Below are 22808 nucleotides of genomic sequence, written 5' to 3'. Positions count from 1 at the left end.
TACGATCCAAGGAGGGGTTAGGGACTGCATTGAAGTCACCAATACAGAGTATCGGACTTGGAGGCATAGCAGCCAGCTTACTGGATATTAGGTGCAATACAGCTGGATCAAAGGGAGGGGGGACATAAATAGACGCAATAGTAAAGGTAAAGCCCCACAAGGCACAATGTATGATCACATAACGGCCAAAGTGATCCGGTGCTACCTGTATGACCTCTATGGGAAGCGCTTTGGATATGAGTATGGATACTCCCCTGGCGTATACAGAGTAGGAGGAATGGTAACCTCTAGCCACCCAGGCCCGCTTCAGAGAGAGGACCTTCTGACCCGTGAGGTGTGTCTCTTGGATACATACAATATGGGGGGCCTGACGCTTAATGACATCTAACATCAGGGCCCTCTTGAATTTGGAGTTAAGTCCCCTCACGTTCCAGCTCATTACCTTAAGTGAAGACATATTAGCGGAAGGGAAAGGGGTGTGGGGAAGGAGACATGAGCAACCAAGCATTCAACCTTTCATACCACAAAGACATAGACAGACAGACAACAGTGAGCATAACAAATATAACAGAACTGAACTAACAATCCCAAGAATACAAACCCCCTGTCTAACACCCTAACAGCAGTAGTGTAGACCTAGACCCAATAACAGTCAAATATTAGAACAGTGGTCCCTAACTCAAGACAAACCTACACCATTTGTCCCGGGACCTTCAACCCTTAATGAATAGATGATCAGGAGGTTATTAGGCAGCCATATTTAGAGAGAACCAAGAGGAAATAGGGGAGGGGGGGGGGAAGAAGGAAGACGCAAGGAGGTAATGGTAGGGGGAGGCGGGGAGGGGGGGAGGTGGGGAGAGAATGGAGTGCCATAAATGGCGCACTGGTCAAGATGACCAAGAAGAAAGCGCAAATCAATCACAGGGTACATTTGTGAGGCACGTAAAGTATAAGCAAATATTAGAAAACTGTAACAGTGATTTGGGACCCCTGGATAACTATTCAGAACTAAGTCCAGCATTGTCATAGCACATCAAATAAAAGGATATGTGAGTCCAGTCACTCAGGAGGTGCGGGCCTTGCAGCTGGAGCCCGTGGAGCTGCATCAGCCCAGTGAAGTGCTTCGGTTGGGCAAGTGAAGAATCGAGTCTTCTGACCATCCACAATTCGGAGCTTGGAAGGGTACATCATGGAGTATTTATACCCCTTGTCACGGAGACGGGCACGGACCTCGGTGAATTGTGCTCGCTGTTTCCTGACGGATGCAGAGAAATCAGGGTAGAAGGACACTCTGCTGTTGGCATAGAGAATTTCTCCCTTGGTACGGACAGCCCTGAGGATAGAGTCCCTGTCCCTAAAGTGCAGCAGCCGGGCCAGGAAGGGTCTTGGATTGCCCCCTGGAGGGCCAGGGCGGGATGGCACACGATGGGCCCTTTCTACTGTGAAGAACGGGGAGAAGGTATCTGCAGGAAGCATATTTTTGAGCCAATTTTCAAAAAAGGATACAGGGTCAGACCCCTCCACTTTTTCGGGGAGGCCGACCACTCTGACGTTGTTCCGTCTCAGGCGGTTTTCGAGGTCATCAGCTCTGTCGATGGATGCAGACATTTGGCGCTGAAGCTCTCTGATCTGTGTCGGCATAGGCCTCTGGACGTCCTCCACCTCAGATATTCTGCGTTCAGTTTCGGTGATTCGCTCTTTAGCTTTATGGACATCGTGTCTTAAAAGAACAAAGTCCTGTCGCAGCTCATCCACCTTGGTAACCAGTTTGGATTGGCATCCGTTAATGGCCGCCAGCACCTCTGCAAATTTCCGATCCAACTCCGTAGCCGCGTCAGGCAGATCAGCACCCTCCTCATAGCTTACAAGCTGCGGCGGGCTCTGGGAGCCTTCAAAGAGGGAGGGAGAGGAGTTTGGGGACCCCTGAGGAGAGCAGGGTTGTGTGCGGGAGAATCTCCCTAACTTTTTGGCAGCGTTCGACTGAATCTGTGCAAGAACGGCTTGGGATGTGGAGCAATCCTGCGCATCCAGGGGTTCCAGGGACTGGAATGGAGGATCTTCATGGACGGATTCATCATCCGATGGAGGCGCAGACACCCCGGACGCTGTTTTGAGCATTTTAGCCGTCCTCCTCCGGTTACCCATGGCGTCTGGGCAGGGGGGGCCAGTGATAAACAATCAAGGAGCCTAGTGTCCAGTAGTTAGCAGAGATACAGTCCAAACCCACGTGGAGTATTGCAGCGGCACTGCAAGGGTTAATATAAAACAGAACCCGGGCAGGGGATCACTGAGAGTATGGAGGACTCAGTGCTGGGCTGTATAGCTTGGGGTCCCCAGGGCAGAGGTGGGCAGCAGCAGGGGAATTTCTTCCCTACCTGGTCCTGGATCAGTCCAGCAGTGTCAGGGTTAACCCTGCGCGCCTAGGCCTCAGGCAGCGCAGGGGAGTCCGCAGGATGGCGCCTCCAGCAGGATGAAGGGCTGGCTGGAGCGCTGCCTCAGTGCCCTCGGCGGTGGGAGCGGCGTCCAGGCAGCCAGAGGCAGGAGAATCTCCCCGGCGGTCGGTGCAGCAGCACCGGGCGGCCAAGAACGGACCGCCGCGCGGGTCACGTGGTCGGCCGCGGCGAGGTACGGAGGAGCGGCGCAGAGTCCGTAGCCGCCTCCAAATCGGGACCGGAGGACAGCGGCAAGCTTGTGGGGCACCCCGGAGCTGAAGGGGACAAGTATAGGTGAGGGATGGCTGCCTTAGGAGGGAGATGGGGTGTCGGGTCCCGGGAGCTCCGCGGCGCACGTCTCCTCAGTCCGGCATCAGGCCACGCCCCCCATGACGGGTTCTCTTTAAAGCCATTGATGCCCCACTAGGGAATTCTGGGAAATATGCAAATACATTTTAAGTTTTTTACGATTGTAACCGATCACAGGCGTTTCCATAGAAACGGCGATGCGATCGGGCCGAGGCCCGGCCTGGTGGGCACGGCTTTGTCTGCGTTTGCAGACAAAGCGCTACGTGTGGCACCAGCCTTATGATACAGAGGACACTTCTCCTGAAAAGAGGCACCACAGCCAGTGAACCCTCCTCCTTATAGTCATGACTGCACCATGAGATACCCCATGCCAGTGGTGGCGAACCTATGTCAAGGGTGCCAGAGGCGGCACTCAGAGCCCTTTCTTTGGGCACCCAGGCCATCACCCCAGCGCACCAGACAAGACTCAAAGAATCTTCCTGACGTTCCAAGCAACTTAAAAGATGCTGCTTTCAGTCATATATTGATACTTACTTCGCTACTTGGGACTGTAGGAAAGGGGAGAATTAGACAGGGTCGAATTATTTTTGGAGGATCTCTGGCTGGCCCCACGATTCTCTGTGTACAGAGGGACATTGGAAAGATGCTAAAATGATGAAAAATTTCCATCTTTCTACTGTGTTGCTGTCCTCAGAAGGCCAATATGATTGAAAGTTGTTGAAGAACAGGGAGCAATAAGTTACTGCTTTAATTTTTGGTTGGCACCTCGCGATGAATAAACTGGGTTGCAGTTTGGGCACTCAGCTGCTAAAAGGTTCGCCATCACTGCCCCATGCTGTGTCTAAAGTTTATTCTTTGTATTGGGAAAATGTATCCTCTACACTTACTCTAACGATTTTTTACTGCATTAACCCCATTTTTTAACAGCCATTTTTTACTTAAAGGTGTTATCCCATTTCAGCAAATAATTGATGTTGTTTGTGTAATGACAAGTTATAAAATTTTTCAATATACTTTCTGTATCAATTCCTTGCAGTTTTTCACATCTCACTGCTCCTACAGTAAAGGATCCCAGTCTATGGTGATGGTAGAACCGCCTCTCCTCTAGGCGTAGAGCAGGGGTCAGGAACCTTTATGGCCGAGAGAGCCATGATCGCCACATATTTTAAAATGTTATTCTGTAAGAGCCATACAATATGCACATGCCCCCCCCCCCCCCACAGGTACCCCTGCAATCTACGTCTCGGATCGCAGGCACCGCTGTGCCTCTCTCCGTGGCAGCGCCCCTTTCCGAGTTCACTCACCTCTCCACGTTCCTGCTCCCATCCCGGCTGGCACTCGTGGATTTAAAGGGCCAGTGCGCCGCTGATTGCCACTACCCACTTACCGGGTTCCTATAAAGACTGGCGGCTCCCAGCATTCCCCGATGGCTCTAAGTGCTTCATGCGGAAGCTTGCCACAGTGTTTCCTTCCCAAGTGTTGACCTACCGTTGTGACCCTGGACCTATTCCTGATTCTGCTCCTTTGCTGCCAGCCCTGACTTCTTGCTCCACCCCCAACCTTGCATCATTTCCTGTTCATGACCACGAGTGATGAGTGCCTAGTGATCCTGTACCTCAAAATTGGCAGCCACAGTGGACAAGTCGCACCTGTGGAACGACCTGGTAGTACCACCCTTCAGAAAGACCATCCTGTTTACGGCCGGCTCTGGTGAAGACCGGGTGCCACTTAGATTCCGGTCCCAGGTGTCTGCTTACATCATAGTCCGCGGTGGTCCACAAATCCGGACACCCACCACATGTCTCCCAGTAGATAGGTAGTCCCTGCACATGCCCCCCGGTGCATAGGCAGCTACAGCTCATGCCCCCCAGTACATACGTAGCCACAGCACATAACCCCAGTAGGTAGGTAGCCACAGCACATACTCCCAGTATATAGGTAGCCACAGCACATGCCCCCCAGTATATAGGTAGCCACAGCACATGCCTCCTAGTAGATAGGTAGTCACAGCACATATTCCCATTAGATAGGTAGCCCCAGTACATACCCCCAGTAGATAGGTAGCCACAGTACATGCCTCAGTAGATAGGTAGCCACAGCACATGCCCCCTGTAGATAGGTAGCCACAGCACATGCTCCCATGTAGATAGGTAGCCACAACAACACGCTCCCCAGTAGATAGGTAGTCACAGCAAAAAAAAATGAATATAAACTTACCAGCACTCCCTGCAGCCAGATCCTCATTGCTCCCAGGCTCTTCTCTTTGACCCAGGTCTAGACGATGGCGGCGATGGCACCTGGGTCATACAAAGGACGTAGGCAGCGTTAACATCGCTGCCTGTGTCCAGTGATCAGTCTAAGACACGTAGCAGCCATCACTATTTGTCAGATCTGTCTGAGAGCCAGATGCAGCCAACAAAAGAGCCATATCTGGCTCCTGAGCCATATGTTCCCTACCCCTGGCATAGAGGATGCTCCCTTGTACTGCCCATTCAGGTATTTGTACATTGTAATGAATAACCCCAAATTTTGTAATCTGCCATTGTATTCTAGTCCCCAAATTCCCCTAATAATCTTGGTTGCTTTCCTCTGAACCTGTTACAGTTCTACTGTGTCCATCACTAAACCAGGAATGATTTTAATTCAATATTATTATATCCAATTTTTCTTTATTTTACAAAGTGATACTATATATTGTTCTGACATTAATTTTTTATCTGAGTTTAAATATTGTTTGCTTAAACCATATATATATAACTATTTGATCGCTGGAGGACCCACACTCTTTGTGGTGGCCAGACATCATAACTACCGTATATACTCGAGTATAAGCCGACTCGAGTATAAGCCGAGTCCCCTAATTTTACCACCGAAAACTGGGAAAACCTATTGACTCGAGTATAAACCGAGGGTGTAGTATACAGCCAACCAGCCCCCATGTAGTATACATCCAACCAGCCCCCATGTAGTATACAGCCAGCCAGCCCCCATGTAGTATACAGCCAGCCAGCCTCACGTAGCATACAGCAGCCCCATGTAGCATACAGCCTGCCCCCAGTAGTATACAGCTTGCCCCCATAGTATACAGCCTGCCCCCAGTAGTATACAGCCTGTCCCCTTGCAGTATACAGCCTGCCCCCATCAGTATACAGCCTGCCCCCAGTAGTATACAGCCTGCCCCCAGTAGTATACAGCCTGCCCCCAGTAGTATACAGCTTGTCCCCAGTAGTATACAGCACTGCCCCCAGTAGTATACAGCCTGCCCCCATCAGTATACAGCCTGCCCTCAGTAGTATACAGCAGCCCCTATTAGTATACAGATAAAGAAATAAACTTAATACTCACCCTCCGTTGTCCCCGATGTTCGTTGCGGCTCCCGGCGGCTTCCGATCCCCACCGTGGCTCCCGGCGGCTTCTTCACTCTTCTCTGGCCGGTAGATCGAGCCGGCCATCGCACACTGTGATGCAGCGCTGTCGCCGCTGATGACGTCATCCGCGGCGACATCGTCGCATCATAGTGTGCGACGGCCGGCAAATCGCATGGACGCGACTCTGCCGGCTAGAGAAGACAGAAGAGAAGACACGGGAAGCCGCCGGAAGCTGCGACAGGGATCGGGAGCCGCCGGGAGCCGCAACGAACATCGGGGACACCGGAGGGTGAGTATTAATTTTTTTTTATCATTGACTCGTGTATAAGCCGAGGCGAGGTTTTTCAGCACATTTTTTGTGCTGAAAAACTCGGCTTATACACAAGTATATACGGTATGTGCCTGGATGCCAAATAAGCAAAATCCCCTATGCAATTTTTTTGCTACTATTTACACCAAAAAGTCAGTGATAAATCTCCCCCATAGACTTTATACATGTGTGCATTTCTGCAGCATTTCTGTAGTCTCATTTTCATGCTTACCTTTACAGTGCTGTCGTTGTCTTTAAACCGTATACACATTAATGTTTTTTTTTAACCTATCTTGTAAGTTTTAAAGGACATTTACCACCAGGATGAATGATTGTAAACCAAGCACATTGACATATTGTTGTGTGCCCTCTTTGGCTGGAACAGCTCTTCTTTTAGCTTCTTATGCCTTGGTTTTTACAAAAAAAGGCTTTTAAAATTATACAAATGAGCCTGGGGGGCTCTGGGCTTCTTAGGCCGGCGCCACACAGGGCACTTTGTCTGCGCTTGCAAACGCAAACGCAGACAAAGTCGCGCCCACCGGGGCGGGCCTTCATATACAAAAAGGTTTTGTATATGAAATGTCTGGGAGTTACTGCATGTCCTACAGCCGTCCTGTGGTAATGATTGCTGAAACCTGGTGGTCCAGCAGGGCTCCATACCACATGTCTGGCCACTGCTGCCAAAACGTGACGTGGTCGTAACCGAGGAAGCCATCTGGTTTCTAAGGGACAACATGACTACATTAATGAGAAATTATCTTCACACAGGAACATTTTTTTAAATAACATCCAATTGAAGAAATGTTTATATATGGAAGATTAGTGAAACTGAATGTGAGTGCCCAGACGAGAATACCCCTTTAAATAAGATCCTGGAAATGAGCACATGTACCATCATGTCAATGTGCTTACAATCTTTCATCCTGGTGGTAGATGTCCTTTAATAAAATATTTTATCCTAAAAAAAATATTAACTTTGGAGAGTTTTCGGGTAAGTTGCAAGAATTAAAGGACCAGCTTACCCACAACACAGGTTTTATAATAGGGGAGTAAAGTATTATCTACATGTGGAATCCTTGCTCTATTTTTCAGGCCATTGGTCTTTATTTAACATGAAAAAAAATTATAATTGTGTTGCTTTTCACTCCACTTTTGGTTTGGACATTGAAAACTGCATCTGAAAACCTGAACGTTTGAAAGCACCCTCAAGAAAGAAATGTCCCGAAGCAGAAGTAAAAAACATATCACCCATTGGGGCAGATTTATCAGGGCTTGTACTCTAGTTTTCTAGTGTGCCAAGAAATAATAACAAATTGTATTAGTGAACCACCAGTTCACACTTTACACCAAGTAGGCATGGAGGGGTGTGAGGGTGTGCTGGAGTAGGCCGACAAGGGTCATTCCTGCCCGCAGCTGCGGACTCGCTACACCCTGCAAACTTTCAGGAGAGAAATTCTGCAGGCTGCGGCTCAATTGTACACCAGACAGGGCCTGGCATAGAATGGTACGCCGATGCGACCGGCCTGTGGAATACATCAGGAAGCCGGAGCCTTCTCATGTATCCAGCAGCGCATGACTTTATCATGCAACCATCCTGTCGAAAACATCAGGAAACTAGAGGCCCCTGATGTATTCAAAGACGCCGGAGGGGCAGGGACTTTATCATATACCAGTGCATGTTTTCTTTTTACACATCTGTTTATCATAAGCCATGGTGTGATTTTAGCCCAAGATCTAACCAGTGCACGCGTGTTGTCAGTAAACTATTCCTAGAGTGAAGAGCTTATTAAAAGTTTGTGCCGAGTTGGGTAATGTTGTGATGTAACAAGTTGTGAGTGACACAAGCTCCTTTCATGACTACTGACTGTACAGCTTCCCGGCCTCCTTTATAGCTGCTTGGGAGGGGTGGTTGCCCAGTAACGAGCCTGTGAGAGATGCTGATTGGCTACAGGCTGGCAGCTTACTCACTATGAATGTGCACATCAGCTTAGTATCAGGGACAGGTCCGACCAGAACAGGAGCCACAGATCTCTGGTGACTTACTACCCTGTGTCAGCTGGTGAGTACCAAGTTTTCTCATATTACCAGCTGGTTCCCTGCAAATGTATCGTGTTACTAGTATGTGTATATAATACATTGTGCAACATACTTTATAGCAAATCATCGGGACATGTCCACAGTTTTGCCTAAATTTGTGTATACATTAAATAAATTTTTTTGCAGTGTTTTTTATGGCAACCCTCTGAGCAGGCACGTGAATAAGTAATTAGGAAATACACTACAAACAGCATGAGATGTGTCCAGTATTATCTCAACGACTTTTCTATAGGGACAAAAATGTGAAAGCCGCAAAAATTTTTTGGAAGAGTGAGAGATGTTCATGGACTTTCTTGGATTGTCTGAATAAAAATAATAAATACCAGGGAATGTGCAGAAGTGGTGAGATCCAGAGATGTACTGGGTCTGCTTTTAAGGTTGAGCAGCTATTTCTGACTATATTAACTTATGCTTTTGATATATGGGTCCAGGTGGGAACTAACTGGAAAGCTTTGCTCCATGCGTTGGAAATTATTTTATGGCAGAAAATGGTGTACAGACAGATGTGAGTGTTCGCCTAGATGCACACAACATTGTTTTTGCCTATGTGCTATTCCATATTCAATTATATTAAATTCAGCAAACACATTCATTTCTATGGGCTCATACACATGGCCTGGTTTACACACATCTGTGTGCCACACAACTCAGAACAGGTCTTACTCTTGCCCATGTTTGTGACTCGGTCAGTCCTTTCTACTGTCATTGTCAAGTGAGAGGACCTCAAACATTGACGGCACATGGACCACAAACAATGGATCTTTAGATTCTGGGGCACATTTACTTACCCGTCCTGACGTATTCCCCGAAAGTGCATTGTCTGACAATAATGCACTCTGCTGCGATTCACTAAGATCGGCCCCTAGCAAGGATGAACCTAGCCTTTCTGCTGCCCGAGACGAGCTATAGAAAAGCGGCCCACCCTCGATATATGTAATATATCAGGGAGATCATGTCCAGGCCCATCATAATGGTTTGGTGTGAAAATAAAGCAATGCAAAATACATACAGCATATTGCCATTCAGTATAAATACATACAGTGTCCTTCCATACAGTATAAAATACATACAGTGTGCCGTCATACAGTATAAAATACATACAGCGTGCTTCCATACAGTATAAAATACATACAGTGTGCTGCCATACGGTATAAAATACATATGGTTTGCCGCCATAAAGTATAAAATACATACAGTGTGGGGCCATACAGTATAGAATAAATACAGCGTGCTGCCATACAGTATAAAATACATACAGCGTGTCTCTATACAGTATAAAATACATAAAAGCGTGCCGCCATGCAGTATAAAATTCATATAGTTTGCCGCCATATAGTATAAAATACATACAGCGTGCTGTCATACAGTATAAAATACATACAGCGTGCCGTCATACAGTATAAAATACATACAGCGTGCCGTCATACAGTATAAAATACATACAGCGTGCCGCCATATAGTATAAAATACATAGTGTGCTGCCATACAGTATAAAATACATACAGCATGCCGCCATATAGTATAAAATACATACAGTGTGCTGCCATACAGTATAAAATACATACAGCATGCCGCCATACAGTATAAAATACATACAGTGTGCCGCCATACAGTATAAAATACATACAGTGTGCCTCCATAGGCAGCTTGCTGCCATACAGTATAAAAATCATACAGCGTGCCGCCATACAGTATAAAATACATATAGTTTGCCGCCATATAGTATAAAATACATACAGCGTGCTGCCATACAGTATAAAATGCATACAGCTTGCTGCCATACAGTATAAAAATCATACAGCGTGCCGCCATACAGTATAAAATACATATAGTTTGCCGCCATATAGTATAAAATACATACAGCGTGCTGCCATACAGTATAAAATGCATACAGCTTGCTGCCATACAGTATAAAAATCATACAGCGTGCCGCCATACAGTATAAAATACATATAGTTTGCCGCCATATAGTATAAAATACATACAGCGTGCTGCCATACAGTATAAAATGCATACAGCTTGCTGCCATACAGTATAAAAATCATACAGCGTGCCGCCATACAGTATAAAATACAATCAGTGTGCAGTCACACAGTATAAAATACATACAGTGTGTCTCCATACAGTATAAAATACATACAGCGTTCCGTCATACATTATAAAATACATACAGCGTGCCTCCATATAATATAAAATAAATACAGTATGCATATAGTATAAAATCCATACAGGGTGCTGTACATGGATTATGGCTGGCTATGGCACTGCCTGGGCTGGCATTACATCTGGAGCTGTAGCATTACACACCTTGCTGTGCTGCTGGATCAGGCAGGGGGACATTTTGAGTGGCTGCTGAGTCGTGACACATACGGCAGTGGCACTACTGGCTGAGACCCGTCACCCTATTATGTCACACGGTGAGAGCCGCAGTCCGCGCTACCCTTGCTTTAGGTGGGCCCATTTTATCCAAGCTGACTGTGCTGTGCAACCTTGCTGCCGCCCTTCCTCCTGCTTGCCAGCTCCTAGCCAGGACATGCTGCTCTCATGGTTATTGTAAGGTGACATATCCTGACTGGGTGGCACTTACTAGCATCAGTGGCCTGCATGATGCCGCCTCCCTCGTTCACCAGGAAGAGCGCCGCCCAAGGCGATATTCTCAACTCATGGCAGGTGCGACCCTGCACCAACTTATAGTTGCCCTTTTTTTGTAGCCAGCCCTTATAACGCTACCTTGACATCTCGTTTTTGGCCTTGTCCATACAATCTAGAGCACAGACATATAACACTGTTTGCTCATGCCTGTTCTTCCTCTCCCTCATTAAAGTGACAAGCAGAGTGCACATTGGCAGCAGGGATTGGCTGCTGCTGATGTTCTAGGTGTCTCTTGAGTGATGTCACAGTCCATATAAGGACAGTAACATCACTGGGGAACCTCCTTGATTGTACGCTCAGAAGAGGCCTATGGGGGAATGCACTAATGCCGCATCCATCTCCCATAGGCCATTGTGTGTTTTCCACAGTGATAGACATATACAGTACTGTGCAGACAGAGGCAAAAACTTGTCTTCATCAGCTAGTAAGTGTCTATGGGAACACTGAGGGAGATTTGACATACACCAACGCTCCTGTGTCGGCATATGATTGCAGTCACTCCCCCCTCCCCTTGATGCTCCGGATATATCAAAAGGCTTATGCCTCTTAAAGTGTTGTGGGCGCTGGGAAAAAGTACACCAGGTCCGATCTGGCATAGTTTTACATAAAAACCAACAACCGAAAACTCCGGGAACGCCCCATGCCTGCCCCCTCCACCAGTTGCAGCACCCCTCTATGCCCCCTCCATGCCCACATGGCATGAAGGTGGAATATTAGCTATTTTAATCAAAAATTCTTGCAATGTGCAAGAATTTGTGATTATTATTTAACTGCTTCTACGCCAGAAAACTGGCATCGAAGTAGTGATAAATCTCTACTGAGCATATAAAAAATCCAGATGCTAATTCACTTTTTGTAGCCCACCATCCCTTGGTGCCCCCGGTAAAATTGAAAGAAAGACAGTGGGACAGACCCTGACATTTGGGACAGACCCTGACATTTGGGACAGACCCTGACATTTGGGACAGACCCTGACATTTGGGACAGTCTAGTTCTGAGACAGTTAGCAGGTATGTCCTAGACTTTCTGCATTTCCTACACACAAATGTGAGAGCCATGTGGATGTGGGATCTTGCCATCTATCTGGGCTGTGGACAGGAAAGCAGGGGATTATCACTCTCCCCATGGTAGCTGTCATTTCCCTTATGTTTGACGATTTGACTCTTGACATAAAATTTGGGTGTGTTCCCCTGCAGTAAAGAAATTGTTGTTTCTATATAAATCTTATTCCCCAGTTTGCTTTATGTATCGGCATATCTGCTATCAAGCGGCTGCACCTTTTCTAATCATTATACTATTTGACTATATAGGTGGGGAAATATAAGCAACCGTTCATATAACTTTCTGCTGTGTCACTGCTTTTCAAGAGGAGTGAAAGAAGAGAACTGTGTCACCTCTCCCCCACCAGAATTTTCCTGACATGTAACCTTTACTTAATTGTTCTCCATACCTATAGGATTTCCATTAATAGTTTAGGGAAGATGAAAGGGAAACAGGTTATTTGGAATTCTGGAGCAGAAATAACAAAGTTTAAATCATTTTTTAATTTATATTATTCATTTAACCTATTAAAGATAGACCATGCTAATCCCTGACACAGCCTTTTAGATTTGTAATGTAAACAGGCAGTCCCTTGGTTACATACTAGATAGGTTCCTTGGGTTTGTACTTAAGTTGAATTTGTATGTAAGTCAGAACTGTATATTTTAGAATGGTAGCTCCAGACAAAAATTTTCGATCACTGTCCCAGTGATAATTGGATTTTATTTTATACTGTAATAGGGCCAAGGATTATTAATGAAACTTCATTACAGACACCTTACAGCTGATCATTGCAGCCTTCACCAGAGAGCTTTACCAAAGGTCACAGGGGGCAGAGGGTTCCGTCTGTAACTAGGGGTCGTCTGTAAGTCGGGTGTCCTTAAGTAGGGGACTGCCTGTATATGGTTTTAGATTTAAACTAAAATGTGCAGAAATGGTTTCTCTCCCGGTCTAGCCAAAATAGCAGCCAAAAAAAGCAGACACAAAACCTCACCTTAATTTGCCAAAATTCATTTATCAAAATATGAAATAGGACAGCATATTATCATTTAACTATATCATGGAAGTCCTTAAAATACTTTTAACAATAATTGTATACTCCACACTCAACACATTTGCAGAACATTTTTCCCACACCCGCTACATTTCGGGAAAACCTCCCTCCTTTCTCAAGCATGAGGTTCCCTCGAAATGTAGCAGGCGTGGGTACACGCGGCTCCTCTCCCCAAGGTGATGCTTAAAGCGCGATGGAATTTGATGTCGCTACATAAATAAAGATTATTATTATTTTTATGCTTCTCCAAATGTGTTGAGTGTGGAATATATATATACGATTTTAAGGACTTTTTATGGACTTTCAAGATATTGTTAGACGATGATATGCTGTCCTATTTCATATTTTGATAAATGTAGACTTTTTGCAAATTAAGGTGAAGTTTTGAGTCTTCGTTTTTTGGTTGCTGTTTTGGCTATGTGATAATGGAGTTTTGAAGAATCTCCTAGACCATTGCACTATTGTCTTCCCACATAAGAAACTCGGAATACCATTATATTTATTAACAAGACTCTCTCCCAGTCTGCCATTGTCCATGGAGAGATGCATGCCGTGTAATGACCTGTAATTATTCTGTATGAGTCCCATTAATTAGCTTTGGACCTGTGGGTGTGGATCATTCTCCATGACATTATATTAGCAGGGAGCGTATTCCTGTTCAACGCCTTGTTGCCTCAGAGACATAACCAAACAAAGCATCCTGTAAGAATACCCGGGAATAGCTATAGCAAGTGTAATAAATACATGTGCAACCACTTCTCTTGCATTGTTTCTCTCGTAAGGTGCATAGTTAAAGCCATCACAGTCATTCAGGGTCTATTTGCCGTTGCCGGTAATGGTTTATTTTCTGCTGACAGAAGTTGTAATGTTGTATTGTATTGCAGAAATAGAATAAATTCACAATGAACGGGAATGAGATGATAACTCAAGAACTGTGCAAGGAACTGGATATGAAAGATGGAGAGTAAGTACAAGAAATATATTTTGCTATTGTTATTGAGGCATTACATTAAAGGATACCCTTTTAGAATTGAAAGGGAAAATGACATTTCTGATATCAGTTTCATTGCAGCCAAATGGTTCTGTTATGTATCCCCATCTAGACAGAAAAATACTGTAATGTAGATCTTTTTGCTAATTTATTAAAGAAGAAAATCTTAAATGTCACATGGTGATAAGTATTAAGCCCCTTTGCTCAGTATTGAGTAGAAGCACCTTTTGAGCTAGTACAGCCATTCTCACACTTGGATTTGGGGATCCTCTGCCTCTTCCTTGCAGATCCTCTACAGTTGCCCCACATTGGATGGTAAACGTTGATGGAAGCCATATTTAGGTCTCTCCAGAGATGCTTAATTGGGTTTATGTCAGGGCTGAGGCTGGGCCAGTCAAGAATGGTCACATAGTTGTTCTGAAGCCCCTGCTTTGTTATTGCAGCTGTGTGCTTAGGGTCATTGTCATGTTGGAAGGAAAACCTTCGGTCCAGTCTGAGGTCCAGAGCATTCTGGAAGGGGTTTTCATCAAGGACTGATTTGGCAAGCTCTGTGCAACACCCCTGCCAACGCATAGGTAGGCTGGTAGTTGGGAATAGCACCCTCCTCAGTTCAGGAGCTGTTAGGGAGATTGTTAACCTCACTAGGAAGGTTCTGGATTCTCTGTATGATGTTAATTGCAGCTGTAGATACTGCCTGGAAAAGCAACAGTTAAATTGGTGCAAGTAATTATCCAATGGTGTGGCTGTATTTTTAGCTGGAGTGTGATTGGAGAGGTGCCACCTCACCTGGGGAAGTATAAAAACCCTGCTCAGTGAGAGCACTTGGCGTCTTGGTCAGCCTTGTCTCAGGACTGCAGAGTCAGAGTTAAGAGAGAGACAGTTTGTGCAGTACACTTTCAGTGCTGCCACAGATACTAATCCCAGGAACTTATAGTGCCTCAGGCCTACTGCCTGACACTTGGGGCCAGTCAGGAGACTCTAGCCCAGAGCTGCAGCTTCCACAACTTGTACACAGCTCCACCTCAACTATCCCAGCCTGCATCTACTATCAGGCTGGTGCACCATTCCTGTGAACCACTCTCCATGACCACTCCAGTAACCAGAATCTGCTCTGTTATTGTTTGGCCGTTGCCTGCTGTCTGAAGTTCAATAAAGAACTGTAAGTTGATTTGCACAAAGCTGCCTCCATCTGATCTCTGGATACGGCTGCTTACCACCACGGGCTTCCCCATCCATTACCCAGGGACTTATCCTACAGACACTGAGGGGTTGCACCAGGAAGAAACCGGTACATCAGATTCTCCCCCCCCCCCCATATTTCTTGCACACACCACCTGCTGGAGACCTGCCAGGCTGTAAGTCAGCCCTCTGGTCCCCATACCAAGCACTGTGACTACATCATGCCCTATGCCGCAATAGCCAGCCACTCCGGTATTTTGGGCCCTCAGGCCCACAAGGAAAGGCTAGGCCCCAGTGGGGGATGTTGCATCTGTGCAGCCCTGCGGAATCTGTTTGTGCCAATGGCATCGGTAGTAGTGAGAGCCATAATTGGGACATAGTATCTGGAGTATAATGCTGTGTGAGGGGAGATTATAAAATGAGGGTATGTACAGAAGTGACTGAAACAGAGAATTTGGTACACATGCATTGGGGCCCTTGCACCAGATCTTTTGTGACCCTAGCAACGCCCCTGGTGTGCGCTATATATATATATATATATATATATATATATATATTTATCGAGCAGTTTGTGAATGCAGGATTGAGAGTGGGAGCGCACTTAGGGGATATCGCACATAAAAGAGATACACCCCTGGCCCGTCATATCAATCTGGTTCATAATGGTGATGTGAGTAAAATTAAATTCCATGGAATTGAGGCAGTACAGAAACCAGTGAGGGGGGGGGGGACTGGGACAGAATAATTTTACAACGGGAGACTAAATGGATCTTCCTTCTGGACACCGTCGCCCCTAAAGGACTCAATGAGATGTTGAATTTTACTTCCTTTTTATAGAACAACTTCTCCACATTATGTACCTATATAGTAGTGGAGCATTTCATTATATATCAGAAAGCCAATGATTACTGTAAGTGACTTATCTGTAATGATTACTGTAAGTGACTTATCGCCTCCGACAACCTTCTTTAAGTATGTGTGTTCTCAAAAGTGATTTATCGCCTCCGATAACCCTCTTGAAGTATGTGTGTCCTCACACATCCATACAAAAGTATATAGGCGCCTAATTGTACGACTCTTCAGAAGCCAAAAAATATAATGCCGTGATCCAGAGTATAGGCCTTTATTTTATAATCCTTAGCAACTTAGCCAAGTGAGCATGGTATTATCTGTAAAACAAAACTGTGCATAATTAGCATCTTTCTTGCGGATCTAATGCGGTTAAGCTGCTGGATAGAATGGTCCCTTTTCCCGCCCACTCAATAGCAGAAACAGACCTGATTGGCTGAACGCTGAGTGACGGGAGGGAACCCTGTCAGTGACGATGGAAGTGTGATGACACGTCGCTCATCGCGTCCCTAGTTACAGACTCCGCCCACGGCCCCACGTGATCGCTACAGGATCACATGACCGGCCTGTAGGAGGTCAGTGGGCGGGCCGACATGGCTATTTTAGGCGCGTGCGCACAAAATATGGCGCCGACGCCAGTGAACAACTTAGTGCCTAGCCGGACAGATTCGGGTAGTAATGAGCCACTGCTCACACCCGATTCATTTGATAATGCATTAGGGCCAACGCCTGCAATCAATAAGTGGGGTTGCCGCGGTCTTGGCAACTCATGACACGCTGCAACCTGCAGAAAGTTTGTTTCCCCTGAGGAGTGCACACGACGGTGTACGAAACGCGTAGGGAAGAGGACTCAATAATAACCTTGAAGTACAGGGTGCAATAGTCTGCATACAGGGACAGTATTGGGGACCGCCCTTGTAAGGGCTGGGAGTCACTAACAACGGGAGTAGGACTGCAGTAAGGGCAATAACAGGGTAAGTCGGAATACTTCCCTACAGAAGTGCTGATAAATCCAACCCGTTCCAGTGAAGATTGGTGAGACCAAACCTTTTCTATCTCCCTTACTTAATGCAATGCTGTACTCATGTTATGCATAAATGTATATAATGTGCATCCGTTGACCTATTGATCTATTCTGATCTCTTATGATCAATATACTAGGCATTTTTTAGACATTTGTATTTTCGTTATCAATTTTATTGGAAACTTGTGATTAAAAGTTATGTTTTATTAGATTTTTTGGATTGCATTCTGCTGTTTATATGGTGTGCGCTATATAAAGTAATTATTATTATTATAGGATATCTCTGTACTTGACCACATTTATCTTCCTTCAATTGCAACCAGTCATCCTGGAATCTTATTTCTCATAGTCTGGCAGTCCTATGTGTGTTTTTTGCAAACTATATGCAGGCTTTCATATGTCTGGCACTGAGGAGAGGCTTCCGTTGGCACACTCTGCCATAAAGCCCTGACTGGTGGAGAGCTGCAGTGATAGGTGACTTTGTGGAACTTTCTCCCATCTCCCTACTATTTTGGGATTCTTCTTTACCTCTCTCACCAAGATCCTTCTCCCACAATTGCTTGGTTTGGCTGGGTAGCAAGGTCAAGGAAGAGTCGTGGTTGTCCCAAACTTCTTCCATTTAAGGATTATGGAGGCCACTGTGGTTTTAGGAACCTTGAGTGCTACATAAATTCTTATGTAACCTTAGCCAGATCTGTTCATTGCCACAGTTCTTTCTGTGAGCTCCTTTGGCAGCTCTTAAACCTCATGATTCTCAAATGCTCTGTGAGTTGTGAGGTCTTATATAGATAGGTGTGTGCCTTTCCTAATCAAGTCCAATTAGTTTAATTATACATAGCTGGACTCCAATGAAGAAGTAGAACCATATCATGGAGAATGAGAAGGAAATGGACTGCATGTAACTCTGTGTCATAGCAGAGGGTCTGAATACATATGTGATATTTCAGTGTTTCTTGTTTCTTGTAATAAATTATCAAAAAAGTCTTAATTTTTTTCATGTTAAGATGGGGTGCTGAGTGTACATTAACAAGCAAAAAACACCAACTTTTTATGATCTTACCAATTGGCTGCAATGAAACACAGTGAAAAATGTAGGGACCTGAATACTTTCTGAACCCACTGTATACCAGTTCCAATTTACATACAAATTCCACTCAAGAAAAAACAAGTATGGAATGATAAACTATGGATTATTTCAGGGAACAGGAGACAGTTTTAGTTTCTGAATTTTCAATGCCATCACGTGAATTTAGTACAAAGGGGCCTACTGAGGCTCTGTCGCCCAGGGGCCTACTGAAACCTGGAGCCGACCCTGTAACCAGGACATCAAGTTATTTCAGGGACATGACGTTCCTGTAGCTTGCCACTGAGGTCAGTGATTGGTCCAGCAGTGATTTGCACACATATGCTGGGAGGCTCAAAAATAGACATTACCAGTTACTAGTCACTCTTTCGTTTGTCTAAAAAACATTGGTATTGCCTCAAATTTTTGTTAGGAGTTCCTGCATATTTGACTTACCCCAGCCCATCTGGAAATTAACTGACTGGGTCGGGGGCAAATCTACGGTCAGACTTGAGTTTCCTGAATGATAGCAAAAAAAAAAATTGTCACTGTGGACTTATGATATTTAAATGCTGGTTGAATTGAACACAGGTAACCTGTGTTGGAAACTTTAAACCAAGGGGGTAAGTTTTACATAGCAGATTTAGGAATGGTCAGCATAGTATATATCTAGTATAGATATAGTATATATCTAGTAGCAGCTGTCTAGAACTACAAACATTGATTTTTAAAGCGCTACGGAATTTGATGGCGCTATTTAAATAAAGATTATTATTATTACTATTATTATTACAAACATACATATTTACCCTACATGATGTTACCCTATTATATTATGTTTTGTTTCTCAGGATGAAGGAATTTCAAGTTCAAGGACAGTCAATACTCTTAGTGAGGAATAATGGAGTATTCAGTGCTGTGGGAAACAAGTGCTCCCATTATGGTGCACCCCTAAGTAAAGGTAAACAGGTAGTATTTATGGTCTTGTGTGAACTTTTTTTCTGAATGGTTTTTATATCATAAAATATTCTCCAGTTCTTTAAAAAGAATGTATCCACTCACTTAATAGTCACTGTCACATGGAATGCCTCATGGACACAGGTACAGTACATTGACACATATACATATAAATCGTCTTATAGCTCAGGCTCATGGACTTGGTGAGAGAAATGGGTTTGGTGTCCATGGCGAGACTAGGAGGTCATGGAAGCCCTATGTGATGTCCTGGAGCCCGTTCTGGCATGGCATGGCCTCCGTCCATTCGCAGCAGAATTTCTGCCAAGATCGGGAGTCTCTCAATAAGTATCCGTCCTACTGGAGTCCTGCATCGGCCTGGGGAGACCGGATCCTCCAACCCACAGACCTTTTACAAAGGAGCCACGCAGCAGATGCTCCCTGGGAACTGCCGCTTTTGTTCACCACCACGAGTTTGACTACTTTTTCAGATGCTTTTGTCTTGGCAAAATTCTGCCACAAAAACCAGAAAGGGCTTCAGACAGTTAGTCACACATTACTCAACCTCCCAGTTCTGATCGTTTTGATTTGGGTCCAAAACAAATTGCTCAATACATAAAAATGTACATCCTCAAACAATGCTTTCCCAGCCCATATGTCTTAACTGTGACAATTTTTTACCAACTGTAACATAGAGCAAATTATTCTCCATCTCTGCACTTTGTATAGCCCCTAAAAGTGGAATCTCGTTAAACCCCCAAGCTGCCAAAGATATTGTTATAAATATTGCTGTAGTCTTTCTCATAAAAAATATTCCCGCATGGCATAGAATAAATTGAGTAATACTGTGGCTCAGTCACCACTGTTACCTGTAGCACTAGGCTCCTGTTATAGTCTCTTTTTCCCCGCTGGGACTTACATTCCCTATATATTGCCTGTGGAATATGTAGGCAGAATTACATAATTAAATGACTTAAAAATGATTGTGGATGAAACTAATATGCTATTGAATTACAGGGGTCCTGGTAGGGGACAGGGTCCGTTGTCCCTGGCATGGTGCCTGTTTCAATGTAAGAAATGGTGACATAGAAGAGTTTCCTGGGCTGGACAGCTTACCCTGCTTTAAGGTAATATTTTATGAAATGTACGTTTATCATAGATTTTAATCTGATTACACTGGTGCTAGTGCACCTATTACGGTATGTTGTTTTTACGCTTCCCAGTGTTGCCTAGCACCAAACTGGGGCTCATTTACTAATGATCGCACTGCACGTTTTTGTTGGAGTATGCACCTTTTTGAGGGGAAAAACCGCTTGCACAGGTATTTAAGAAGTGTGTGTGTGCTGGAAATGTGGCGCTAGCGACCCTTTTGTCTGCATGCGACACAAATGAGGGGGGACTGCCGTCGGTCGGTCCGACTTATTCAGACTGAGTGCCGTAATTAACTTTTAAATTCTGTTGCAAGCCCTATGTTTATGATGCACCACAAAAAGGATGGCGAACTCTGTTGGACCAGTGCGGGGAAGCGACACATTCATGATTTTAGGCGCATGAAGCATTATAGACGGACAATTGACTGCACTCCAGTGACCGGGTCCGTAAAAATGCCCCATTATTATCAGGGCTTGTAAGCCAGTTTTCTGCTGTACAACCACTGCAATGCCTTGCAAACCTCCTCGCCAAGTGGGTATGTCCGGTATTGGAGTGGGCCGGCACTGCTCCACACCTGCGCACTCGCTTCAGCCAGCCAACTTTCATAATTGAAAGTTTGCAGTCTATAGTGTATTTGTATGGCCAGAGGGGCAGGGACTTCATCATACGTCGGTGTCTGAATTCTCCTCTGGATAACAGAAGCATCTGGAAATGTGACTACACGCCTGGTGCACTGACATCATTTGAGTAGAGATATACCCTTGTTTGAATATTAATGTCTTTAATGACAGATTTCTGGGAAACAGGAAGGGTCTCAAATTCTGTAAGGTGCCTTATACAATACTGTAATGGCAGGGATATCGAATTCTTTGTTTTATAATTCTGCTTTTCCCCTTATCTATAGGTCACGGTGGAGAATGGTAGTGTGTGTATTGTGACCAGTAAAAAGGTAAAGTATTTACAAGTTGGGCTGTCCAGCATTGAACTATTCATTTATTACTGCAGCCCAGGAATTGTTCCTTTATTGTAGGAATTGGAGAGCGCTAAGCGGGTAAAATGCATGAGCAGCCGCTCTGCTGGTGACAGAAGCACTGTTGTCATCATCGGAACGGGTAAGTGCAGGATATGTGGGTGTAGGAACAATATGATGGTTTTAGAGTGAACCTGTCATCGGGAGCCCTTTTTCTGAATCACCCATGTGATAGAGAATTGTTAACATATTGCCAAATAGATTTAATAGTTAAACATGACTTCTTCCAAAAAAAAAGGCAACTTAGTTCAAAGTTTACCCTTCTAAAAGCAGAGCTGTGTCCCTAGTCCCATGGGAGTGGCCTGTGAGGATCTGATCCCCCCTCCCTCAGGAAACCACTCCATCATGCATCACTTTCAATGCATCTCCTCCTCACCCCGGCTGCTTCACCCCTCAGGATATGTCAGCCCCACTCCTCACTGGGAACTCCCATGAGACAAGGGACACAGCTCTGTATACAGGAAAGTAAATTTTGACCCAACTTATCTTTTTTTCAGAAAAAGACCATAAAAACTCTTTGGCAATGTGTACACTATTCTCTATGTGGACATGAGGGAGCCAGAAAAAGGGCTCCTAATGACAGGTTCCTTTTTAATAGATGGTTTTACTAGTTTTACGGGGTCAACCAACTCCAACCTTTTGCAGCCAGCTCCAGCACAGGACCACCAACTACAAAGTAGAGAGCCTAAAAGGCATATAAAATTCTCAGACTAATGACATTACATATAAAATCTCCCCCAGTAACTGTTTTTTTCTGACTTTATCATTTCTACTACTACAGGCCCCGCTGCCTTGGTCTGTGCTGAAACACTTCGCCAGGAAGGTTATACTGGCAGGATTGTGATGGTGACAAGAGACAAGCACATGCCCTATGACAGGACAAAGCTCAGCAAGGTCTGTGCTATGCTATTATCCTGCAACACGCTATGAATGTTGCTATTTTAGGCATTTTTCCCACCAAAGGAAGTTATAATTTTGAAGATCTCATCAAATTGATCAGGATCCAGATCACGCTTCTTAAATGAAACCTACCATGAGGATTCTACTATCATAAGTAGAATCCTGTAAATTAACTGGTCGGCCACTAGGAACTGTGGCTAGTACAAGCCCCAGTAGCCTCTGCCATTTCCATATTTGTTAAATAATAGTAAAAAGAGATGGATCCAGCAGGTTAACAAATCCAGGAATCTTTATTGAAAGTCATCATCGGGTTAAAACATCAGAACATCCATAATCCTGATGTTTTATTTGCATATACAAAGAGGCAAAGCGGGAGTGGAGGGTGGTCCGCAGTTCTTTACTT

General features: G+C 44.9%; 1 protein-coding gene across 3 annotated transcripts in view; it reads left to right on the top strand.

Moving 5' to 3' along the window:
• LOC140119277 (apoptosis-inducing factor 3-like) overlaps positions 1–22808 on the top strand; it is a 97663-nt gene that overhangs the window by 42070 nt on the left and 32785 nt on the right. Inside the window, exons 1-7 of one of the 3 annotated variants that reach the window (XM_072138123.1) lie at positions 8368–8478; positions 14148–14227; positions 19221–19330; positions 20341–20450; positions 21380–21424; positions 21506–21587; positions 22287–22399. In XM_072138123.1, coding sequence (XP_071994224.1) covers positions 14166–14227; positions 19221–19330; positions 20341–20450; positions 21380–21424; positions 21506–21587; positions 22287–22399 — 522 coding nt within the window. In that variant the 5' untranslated portion in view covers positions 8368–8478; positions 14148–14165. Of the gene's footprint in view, positions 1–8367; positions 8479–14021; positions 14046–14147; positions 14228–19220; positions 19331–20340; positions 20451–21379; positions 21425–21505; positions 21588–22286; positions 22400–22808 lie in introns of those variants that run through there. The other 2 variants (XM_072138125.1, XM_072138126.1) reach the window with 2 other exon arrangements.

This window comes from Engystomops pustulosus, chromosome 2 (assembly GCF_040894005.1).
Source record: "Engystomops pustulosus chromosome 2, aEngPut4.maternal, whole genome shotgun sequence".
NCBI lineage: Eukaryota > Metazoa > Chordata > Amphibia > Anura > Leptodactylidae > Engystomops > Engystomops pustulosus.
Note: the sequence above shows the minus strand (reverse complement) of the source record. Positions and strands in the feature narration are given on the sequence as shown.